At 47.3% G+C, this 10,593-nt stretch overlaps 1 protein-coding gene across 2 annotated transcripts in view; it reads right to left on the bottom strand.

Moving 5' to 3' along the window:
- AGAP2 (ArfGAP with GTPase domain, ankyrin repeat and PH domain 2) overlaps window positions 1–10,382 on the bottom strand; it is a 117,239-nt gene extending 106,857 nt beyond the window's left edge. Inside the window, exon 1 of one of the 2 annotated variants that reach the window (XM_083484363.1) lies at window positions 9,775–10,382. In XM_083484363.1, the coding sequence (XP_083340489.1) occupies window positions 9,775–9,934 (160 nt within the window). In that variant the 5' untranslated portion in view covers window positions 9,935–10,382. The remainder of the gene's footprint in view (window positions 1–9,774) is intronic. The other variant, XM_083484364.1, reaches the window with a different exon arrangement.
- Between the last annotated feature and the right edge of the window lie 211 nt (window positions 10,383–10,593).

The raw sequence follows: 10,593 nt of genomic DNA, 5'->3' as shown, positions 1-10,593 counted from the left end.
GGAGCCCAGGGTGCCAGAAACAATATACTGTGAAGGTGTCTGCCTCATATCAATAAGCAGGGAGTTCCAGGGTGTCGCCACACTGAAAAATCGGTTCCGTACAAGTGCAGAACAGACCTTGTGTAGCACTTGCAAAAGCACCAGTTCTGCAGATCTAAGGTGGTCTTCCCATCTATGGATTTACGTTGCCACGTGTCTCTGGGTATATTAGCATCCATCTGCTGGGAGAAACTATTCTTCTGCCTGTGGCACTTGCCTGGGGAGAACACAGAAGAGTGCCTTGCTGCTGCCAACAGCAGGAGGGAGCTCTCTGTTGTCAGGGTTGTTCATCCCCATTGTGAAGCTAACCCCAATGGACTGGATATCAAGGCAAAGGGGTTCCCCCCGCTGCTCCCTTTAGGAAGGGGCGTTCCTTTTAGGCAGCCAGCTGCCTGCTGCTACTGCTCAATAGATCCATTTCAAGCTGCTGAGGATCAGCCGATGTCTCCGAGTCCCCACCAAGATGGGAAGTGACAAGAGAGGCAAGCGCTTTTCACTTGCTGTTTCAGGCTCTAGTGCGCACAAACATTGCAAGGGATGGGCACGCACACTAGGGTATCCTGCTATTGCCTCCCCCGTTCCGTTCTGAGGACCCCCTACTGAAACCAAGTGGATGGTATGATTTCTTCATCTCAAGTAATGTCAAAGAGAGCAGATGGGGCTCGTCATCCTGGGAAGGGAGTCCATCTAGGGGAAATTAGAGCTGATCTTAAACGCCCACTGCCTTGCGGCCATACTCACTCTTGAGAAAAACTTTGGGAGAAAACCCCAGGGAACAATCCATACCTGTTGCCTTGAAGGACATATTTGGGAAAAGAAAAGGCTAAGGAGTAAACCCTACAGAAATGTGGAGTCTCTAAGACGGTTGGGTGGTGCCTTATACAGTGGTGCCCCGCAAGACGAATGCCTCGCAAGACGGAAAACTCGCTAGACGAAAGAGTTTTCCGTTTTGGAGGTGCTTCGCAAAACGAATCTCCTATGGGCTTGCTTCGCAAGACGAAAATGTCTTGCGAGTTCCTGCGGGTTTTTTTCCCTTCCCTCCCTTTTTCTAAGCCGCTAAGCCGCTTATCAGCTGATCCGATAAGCCGCTAAAAGCCGCTAAAAGCCGCTAAAAGCCACTAAAAGCCACTAATAGCGCTAATCCGTCAATGGGCTTGCTTCGCAAGACGAAAAAACCGCTAGACGAAGAGAATCACAGAACGGATTCTTTTCGTCTTGCGAGGCACCACTGTATTTGGGAAAAGAAAAGGCTAAGGAGTAAACCCTACAGAAATGTGTAGTCTCTAAGACGGTTGGGTGGTGCCTTATAGAATCATAGAACTTTAGAGTTGGAAGGGACCCTGAGGGTCATCCATTCCAACCCCTTGCAATGCAGGAATCTTTTGCCCAAAGTGAGGCTCGAACTCACAACCCTGAGATTAAGAGTCTCCTGCTGTACCAACTGAGCTATCCCAGAAGTTTCATACCAGGGCTGGGGAGCCTGCGCTGTTGTAGCATCTGCCGGGTGCATTTCTCAACTTGCACATGATGTTGGCAGCAACATCAGAAAGTGTGTGTGAGTCCGGAGGCCGTTGAAAAGTCTAGCCTTTGCTTTCCAAGGCCTGTCTGCATGGAAGCAGTCCCCACCAACAGTTTCCCAAGGCTGTGCACACATTACAGTTTGCTCTGGCTCCCGTGCTGTCTTACCACTGGTGTTTGAAGCTGTGCACACTGGTGCGAGCCATCATCCCTATCAATCCTGCAACTTCTTGAGAAATGCTGCTGCTTGATGCATTACCCCTCAAACCAGCTTCCACTCGATTTGAAAACGTGCAATTCACATTCCCTTTGCTGTTTAAGCTGAGGTGTGTATGTTTGAGACAGCCACTGTGCATGCTCAGACAACAGCTTTGCGAAAAGGAGTTATGGGGTGTTGCAGATGTGGGGAATGGGGGGGGGGGAACCAACAGGAAATGGGCATTAGGTGAAGACATCCCTGCCCCCTTTCTGGTGTGTATGCAAATATGACTTGAAACACACGGGTGCAGGGGGAATGGCCTTGCTGAGTTTCAAACTGCTAATGTGTGCATTAAACACCTTTTAATTCTCCCTTGTGCTTTTAGGCAACGGCTGCTGTGCAATAAGTCTTCTTAGGCCTTGGCTGATTCATGCCTTCCTTGTTCCCTCACAGCCTAGTGCTGCCCTCATGAGGCAAGTCACACGCAGGCCTTGCGATCGGGAGGAAAATACAAGGCTGAATTATCATGGGTTTGCTTATCATGGGTTTGAAATCATCCACCTTCTCCTATCTCTATCTACCGTATTTTTCGTTCTATAGGACGCACATTTCCCCCTCCAAAAATTAAGGGGAAATGTGTGTGCGTCCTATAGAGTGAATGCAGGCTGCGCCGCTAAGCCCAAAGCCAGAACAGGAAGACGGAGCACTGCGGAACGCTCCGTCTCGCTGCTCTAGCTTGGGGACGGTGCCTTCACCCCGCTGTCCTGCAGAAGCTAGCAAGGCTGTTCCCAAGCCAGAACAGCGAGACGGAGGGCTCCATCTCGCTGCTCTAGCTTGGGGACGGCTGCGCGCAAACCTCTGTAGGGCAGCGGGGCGCTGCGCTCCAAAGGCTTCAGGGATCTTTGAGGCTGGCGGTGGCCTGGTTATTACACAAGGCCTAAGCTGCACAAGGCCTCACCACCACGAGGCCGAGAGCGGCCCTGGTACGAATGGTGCACAAACAATAAAAAAATAAAACCCAGGGCATTTTGCAACATTTTAAAAATCCACCCTGAACAGTGATTTTAGCTTTGAAAAAGAGGGCATGCATAGCTGTCAACGTTTCCCGTTTTTTTAAAGGGAAATTCCCTTATTCCGAATAGGATTCCTCGCAATAAAAGGGAAAAGTTGACAGCTGTGAGGGTATGTCTGGGAAAATCCGGATGTATGGCCACCCTATGCTGTGCTCTTCAGACCAGACCTTCCAAAACAAAACACAAGTCAACACACTGGGGCTGCCACCCAGCCCAGCCAGGCTGATTACTGAGGCAGCTGCATTTTACTGCTGATCTGCAGGGGCTGTTTGGTTTATTTATTACATTAAGGTGGCCATCCTAAACCCACTTGCCTAGGGGTAAGCCCCACTGAATTCCATAGGGCTTATTTATTCTGAGTCCATTTCTCCTCCCTCTCTGGCTTCATGGCTGAGAGAGCATGTGAAACCAAGTCTCCTCCGTCCTTGTCCAACACCCTTAAAGACACCCTGTGGTTGGAATCTAACCACGACACCATCCTGGCTCGCAAGGTTACCCATTCACATAAATGGTGCTTGCACGTGAACAGGCCCAGAAGACCCAGCAGAGACTTTCCCTGCTTCTGAGATACCCACATGGTGACCTTCCCTTGTGTGAGTCAGCCCAATTTACTTGGAACGTCACTTTTAGGAACTGCTGATAAGCCGGTATTTCCACGTGTGTATATTAAAGGAGCACAGACTTGTCTATGGATGCTCCATAATTCACATGAGACACCCTGGGGAATCAGAAACAACTTTTACACTTTGGAGAGGGATTTTATATAGTACAGGGCCTCCTTTACAGTGGCACCAGAGATTTGGAGCTCCCCCCGCAATGTTGGGGTGGGGTAAGTACATTCTTTCCCCTCAATGCTAGTCTTCCAACAGCAAGAAAATACTGTTTTCATTCAGAAGGCATTGGGGGCATCAATATTCCACACACACACACACACACACACACACAATTGCAGACCTGTGTTTCGTTATTTTTACAGCTTCTTGTCTATTACAGCTGTTTATTAATTTTGTTGTAATGTGCTTCAGTACAAGTTGGTGCCCTGGATTTTTAAAAAATTAATAAGCAAAATAATATATCTTTATCACATTCCAGATTCTTAAACACAAATATTGATGCACCAGAGCAGAATAGAGCCTGTTTGGGAGCATTTATGTATATGGCCAGTTCACCGCTGCTACACAAAGTGACTATTATTGTAACCACGATAAAGGACTGTGTTCCAAGTGCAGATGCCAAAGCCACCACCATCCCTTTGCTTCAAAAATAGGGGACAATTGTTGAACCTGGGTATTACTATGAGGGACTAAAGAAAGACAAGGCACAACAAAAGCTCTTCAGATACAGTGCTTTGTTAGAAGTTTAATTTCTGCATGTAGCATAAAGCCAACCTTGCTAAGAATCTTGCTCCCTCCTCCCATCTGAATCTGGCATGCTTTATTGCCGAAACCCTATAAATACCAAGTGCAGAAATACAATGGCCGTTTGGAATTACAATTGCCGTTCTGGCTACTGTTACATCTTGTGGGATAAACTACCTAGCATCACTTCCATCTTGGAATTTCACCACCTATCCCCTTCCATTTCCCTTCATGAGCTATCACACATGCGCCTCCCTCCCTCCATTCATTCCTTCTCCCTAAACAATGTTCTCAGCTCATCAAAGAAGCTAAATAAGCTTGGCAAGAGCTGAGCTGCTAGACCAAAGTAGAGTTTCTTGCAGGACCTCAGTTCATGAAGTTCATAAGAACCTAAGAGCCTACTGGATCAGGCCATGGTCCATTCAGTCCAGCATCCTATTCTCACAGTGGTAACAGTGCTGGTAACAGCGGCAACTACAGTGGTGCCCCGCAAGAAGAATGCCTCGCAAGACGGAAAACTCGCTAGACGAAAGAGTTTTCCGTTTTGGAGGTGCTTCGCTAGACGAATTTCCTATGGGCTTATGTCTTGCGAGTTCCTGCTGGGTTTTTTCCCCTCCCCCCTTTTTCTAAGCCGCATACGCCGCTTATCAGCTGATCCGATCAGCAGATAAGCCGCTAAAAGCCGCTAATAGCGCTAATCCGCTAATCCGTCAATGGGCTTGCTTCGCAAGACGAAAAAACCGCTAGACGAAGAGAATCACAGAACGGATTCTTTTCGTCTTGCGAGGCACCACTGTACCTGCTTCATGTGCAAGGCACTAAACCTCTCATCAAAATATCGCTTCAGCAAATTTGATTACTGCTGTTCGTGCACATCCCCTGTGTCTCTTTCTCTCCCTCCCAACCACAGTCCCTAGAACAGAGATGGGTAACCTGATTCCCCCAGATGCTTTTGTGCTCCATCAGCCCCAGTCAGCATGGCAAATGGTCAAGAGACAACTTCCCCCATAAATTGTCAGTCCCTTGCCTGAAACTACATGGTTCACATGGGTGTAAAGACAGGATATCCGTAAATGGGAGGAGTCTAAAAAAAATCTTCATTGCATTCTCCTACCCAGCCTTCTGAATGTGACTCTGTGTGTTTCTGCTTTGAATTTCTGCAGTCAGGACAAAATGTGCAGGAAATTGCAAAACCTACATGCATAACCACATACCTCCTTGCATGAGCTCTACTATCCAGAAAGCTTAGACTGCATGAAGCAGTTTCTTCCAATACATGTAGCTGAGATACATGTTGTCAGCACTGGGGGAAACGGTCTCTTCGTACAACCTTGCCTTTCCAGTACGGAATATTGCCTGCCTATTGTCATGTGTGTGAGAATCTTACCTGCCTCTAAGTTGCTGCAAATACATGCCTGGGAATCGGATGTTTGTGTGGGAAGCTACATATGGAAGTTGTGGAATTTTCTGTAGAACTTTTGCAATGCTGTTGAAGGGGTTGAGCAGAAGGTAGCTTGGAGTCTGACTGGCAGAATCCGAGACCTGGGAGAAGAGATAGTGGAAGAGGACTGGAAGAAATTTAACGACTATTTGCAAAAGTATTGTAAATTGTATGAATGTTAGAATGATGCAGGATATAAAGATAATATGGCATTAGTGACATAGCTGAAAGGAGTATGAAAACAAATGATTCATAAGAACAAAGGTGAAATTTGAATAATATTATGTTAAGCTTAAATATTTGACAACAAAGGGAAAAATTGGAGACATAATAGCTGAAACTTACAATCTAAAATAAGTTGAGGTATTGCTGAATAGGATTTTGTAAATGGGAACACAGAAAAGGGAGATGTGAGGGAGTCAGGAAAGAGGGTTATGGAAACTTTATTCATGAAACTGAATCATTTTTTATGTCTTTTTTATGATTTTTTGTCCTTTGTCTTTTTTGTGTATGCCTTTTTTTGTTTTGTTTTTTACTGATCGTGAGGGTGTTTTTTCTGTTTTGGGTTGGGTATGTGAACTGTGTTTTATTGTTTAAAAATTCTTAATAAATATTTTATTTTAAAAAAAGAAGGTAGCTTGGAGTCTACTGGTAGATTTCTGCATGGTTTGCAGTAGATCGACAAGCAACAAATCAGGCTACCGAGTTAAAGAAAGCTGGCCAGGTGGGAACTTGCACGGTTGCTGATGTAGCTCGGGGCAGCTTCACTTCTTGAGAAAAGATGGCGAGCTCTGTTCAGCTGTGGCACTGAAAATACATTTCCAGGCTCAGAATGTGCTCCGAGGCACCCTGTTCTTTTCGTTATAACATCAAGCACGGGCTTGCTGAGGCTGCTGGGAGATGTAGCTCAGCAAGGGAGGGCCAAAGTCTGCCCACACCTGCTCTTCGTCTTTTGCACCTGCCTCTCTTGAGTTCATCTTGGAATTCTAATTTTTAAAAAGTAGGTCTTGCAAGCCCAACATCTGCCCGCCCCTGCAGTACACACTACGACTGTGTTGCCTCCTTTCCTCCATTCCATTAAAAGCCAAGAAGGTGCTTTGATATAGACATGCTGGAAAAGCAAAACACTGCCTTACAATCTTATTTCTAAGGTTTATTATCAGCAGTTCACTTGTATTGTAAAGGGAAGAGCCACAGCAGAAAGTCCCAGATTCATTCGCTAGCATCTCCGAGCACAGCTGGGAAAGTCCCTTGCCTGAAAATCCTGGAGAGCTGCTGCCAGTCAGGGCAAACAATGCCAGGTTAGATAGACCTATAGGCTGATTCAGCATAAGGCAGTTTCCTATGTTCCTAATGCATTTTAATATATTAAGTTAGACATTTTTAAAAGTTATTATATACCTCGCAAGACCTGATGTGAAAGGCACTATAAAAACATTTTAATAAATAAAATAATATTGTCATATCAACCATGCAGACAACACCTCAGCGCAAAATGCCAAATGCCAGTGTTTGCAACGGAGTGTTACACATTCATGTGTGTGTGCATTGACACACACATGCGCTAGAGACAGAACACATCCATTTCCAGGGCTGTCTTAAGCATATGCGGCGCCAGGGTGCAAAGATCCGCCCGGTGCCCCCCCAGCGCCCAGGAGAGCGGAGCCAGCTGGCCGCTTCAGCGTCTCACTGGCTCGGTTGCCCCCGAACTCGCGGCAGCAGAAGAGCCCGCTGCGCCACTCCAACCAACAGACGGGCTCTTCCCCAGACTCAACTCTAGGGTCCTGGACTCTTGGCCTGGTGCCCCTGAGAGCCTGGCGCCCGGGTAAGTCGGCCCTGTCCATTCCTTACTCAGATCTCTTAGCTTCTAAATATCCTTCAGTCGAATGCTGAAGACTGACAGCTATAGCAAGCCACACTGATGAAACAACAGGAACCATAAAGAAGACTGACCCTACTAAATTAAATTCGGAAACGACAAAAAGAAAAAATGGGAACCATTCTCAAAAGATGCTGAAGGGAGTGAGGCTTTTTATTAATGCCCAGTGCATTTTGGCCCAAAAAGGACTTCCTCTGGACAAGAGTTAATAAACTATGCTTAAAACACACTTCTTTAAAAAATAATGTTTTTATATATTTTAAGCATGGTTTATTCATTGTTCAGTTGTCTTGTTTTATTTTAGTAGAAAAGCCCCCCAATGGAAGCACTTTGGAGCCGTAGCCATAGCAAACCAAGTCATTTGTGAGCATAAAATCCTAATAGCCGATGGAGGCCCCTGACTGCAGGTGGCCATTGTTTCCTCATTACGTATATAATTTCTGCTCCAGTCTTATCCTAAACATTTGTCAGGCTGCTGCTGTGCAAATGTAGCATCACAGCAGCACTGGTGTAACAAAGCTGGAAAAGTGACCAGCACAAGGCCGTCAAAAATTTAAATACGAGCAGACTAATTTCCTTTAAATTGACGCTTTCGAATGCATTAACAAATTAAACACCTGTGCTTAACAGTTAGCCCAGTGCTGTGGCACTCATTGGCAGGTTGCTGATCCATTGAGTAGATGTACTTGTTACTCATCAATTAGGTACAATACTGCCTGCATGCTTTTCATACGGGTGCAGATTTGCAGCATGATCCTGATGACGTTTCGCATGCTTGAGCCCTATTGATTTCAGTGAGGTTTAATAGTGCACATGCTTACCGTATTTTTCGCCCCATAGGGCACACCTAGTTTTTTTTGGGGGGGGGGGATAAAGAAAAAAAATTATCCCCCCCCAGGCGCGGGGCTGGGGCAGGGGAAGCCCCCAGAACAGGCAGCTCTCCGCAAGCCGTGGGAGCCCACTCTCCGCAACCCTTGGGAGACCGGTGCGCCGGACTCCCGAGGGTTGCGAAGAGCTGCCCGAAGCCTGGGGAGCGCTGAACAGCGCGCCCCAGGCTTCGGGATGCAGGCTGCTGTCCGCAAGCCTTGGGAGCCCGGCGGGAACTCCCGCGGGCTCCCAAGGCTTGTGGATAGCTTCCTGAAGCTTGGAGTGCGCACCGACCCCTCTCGCTCTCCAGGCTTCAGCGAAAGCCTGCATTCGCCCCATAGGACGCACACACATTTCCACTTCATTTTTGGAGGGGGGAAAGTGCGTCCTATAGGACGAAAAATACGGTAGCTTTTGGATATATTGTACCTCTCATGTGCCCCCTCCCCAGTTTTTTGTGATGGAAGCCACTGTGAAAAAGAAGATGCAGACATTCTAGGAAGAGGCCTTATATGTATTAAATTCACCCGTATGATTAGTCAACTGAAGTGGGGTTAGGGAATTTCCAGTCTGTGGTCTGAAAGTGGCCTTCCAAGCCTTGCTGTACAGCCTTTGACAATCTCCAAAGGCAACCCCCCACCCCTATAACTGCAGGCCACCCCCTTCACCAGCCCATCTCTGTGCCTTGCCAGATTGTCTTCTTGAGCTGTGAGGGTGCTTCTTGAATAGATGTGTCTATGGGCATAGAAACGTCCGGCTCTAGTGCAGCTGGAATTCCCCCAGAAGATGGCCCACGAGGGAAGGTAATTCTCAGGCTGAAAATGATCCCACGATCCTGAACTAAAAGTTCAGTCTGATTAGAAGCTTGCCCCCCTAACCCAGACTAGTTTGTGATGATGGTAAGGTACACCTGGCAAGGTAACCAGGCTGCCAGTGGGAACAACCTGGCCAGCTCTTGTGCCTTAGCATCAGCTAGGTGAAGCTTTGTGTCATGGATAGATAAGCACTGTCACCTGATGATGTTGGTCATGTATGCTGCTGTTAAAGGCAGAGGAGCAGGAGGCAGTAAACAACACCACTTGGCAACTTTACCTACAATACATTTCTATCTGGATGTTAGAGCCCTTTCATTCCAAGAGTCAATTTGACTCTTTTGGGTTACCACTCCCTTCCTTCAAGACTTTCAGAGACTTTGAGGCTTTGTGGTATATGCAAATTGAGAGAGTTAAAGCAATTTAAAAGATTGACCCATTAACGGGCCCCAGGAGAAGTGCGGAGGGAGGGGGAGAAGAGTTCGCTCCAACAGAAAGTGTTTTTAAATGAGGGGTCCGAGAGAAAAATGCTTCTAGCCTGCCCAGACAGTCCCTCCATCGCTCCCTTTGAAAGGCCCAGCCCCGTACCTCGCACGATGCTCAGGGAAGTCTTGATGCTGCTCTTCAGATGTGGGTCCCCGACCAGCTCCACCAGCCGGAAAAGTTTGTTGAGCTGCACTTTAACGCCCTCATATCTCTGTGCCTCCGTCCGGATGGCTGCAGATGTCAACTGCCTTTGCACATTCATGATGGACGTAAAAAAACACACACAAAACCTCTTGACAGGGCGGGCAGAGGATCTCAGCCCATGGTACAGCTCCCAGCTCAGTGTCTTCTCTTGCCAGAAAACTTACGCCTGCCTCATGCGCAGATAAAGCACCGACCTCTCTCAGACGTTGGCCTGTTTCTCTCTCTCTCTCTCTCTCTCTCTCTCTCTCTTTCTGTGTCAGTTGAACTTCCTGAGCAGAGCGTCACATTTCAGAGCCACCTCTTTCGGTCCCCCCATCTCTATCTGATTCTGACACCAGGCAAGGGCGTAGCACAACCAAAATACAGCGCAGCTACTTCTCAGCCCCGGCTGTGTGAAACATCCTCCAAGGATCTCAGGCAGAACTGGATGCACCCAAAGCAGGCGGGACAGGATTGGCAGGTGTTTAGAGCTCTGGCTTTCCAAAAGGTGTAATTATGGCAATGCTTTTTTGTTTTGTTTTTTCTTTCTGGCAGCTGCACCTAGATAAACAAAGGGCCATGTGAAGGCATTCGAGAGGCCAACAGGCATGCAGTTTGTCATCGCCGTCCATGCCTGCAGACACACCCATCCAACATTGACGCATCATTTTTCATAAGCGTATGTTATCATCCTAGCAAGGAGAAACCAGCACCAGGAGATGAAAGGCAGACTTGGGT

Source organism: Podarcis liolepis (genome assembly GCF_965112155.1).
Source record: "Podarcis liolepis genome assembly, chromosome: 2".
Lineage (NCBI taxonomy): Eukaryota > Metazoa > Chordata > Lepidosauria > Squamata > Lacertidae > Podarcis > Podarcis liolepis.
This window is presented reverse-complemented; position numbering and strand designations above follow the sequence as displayed.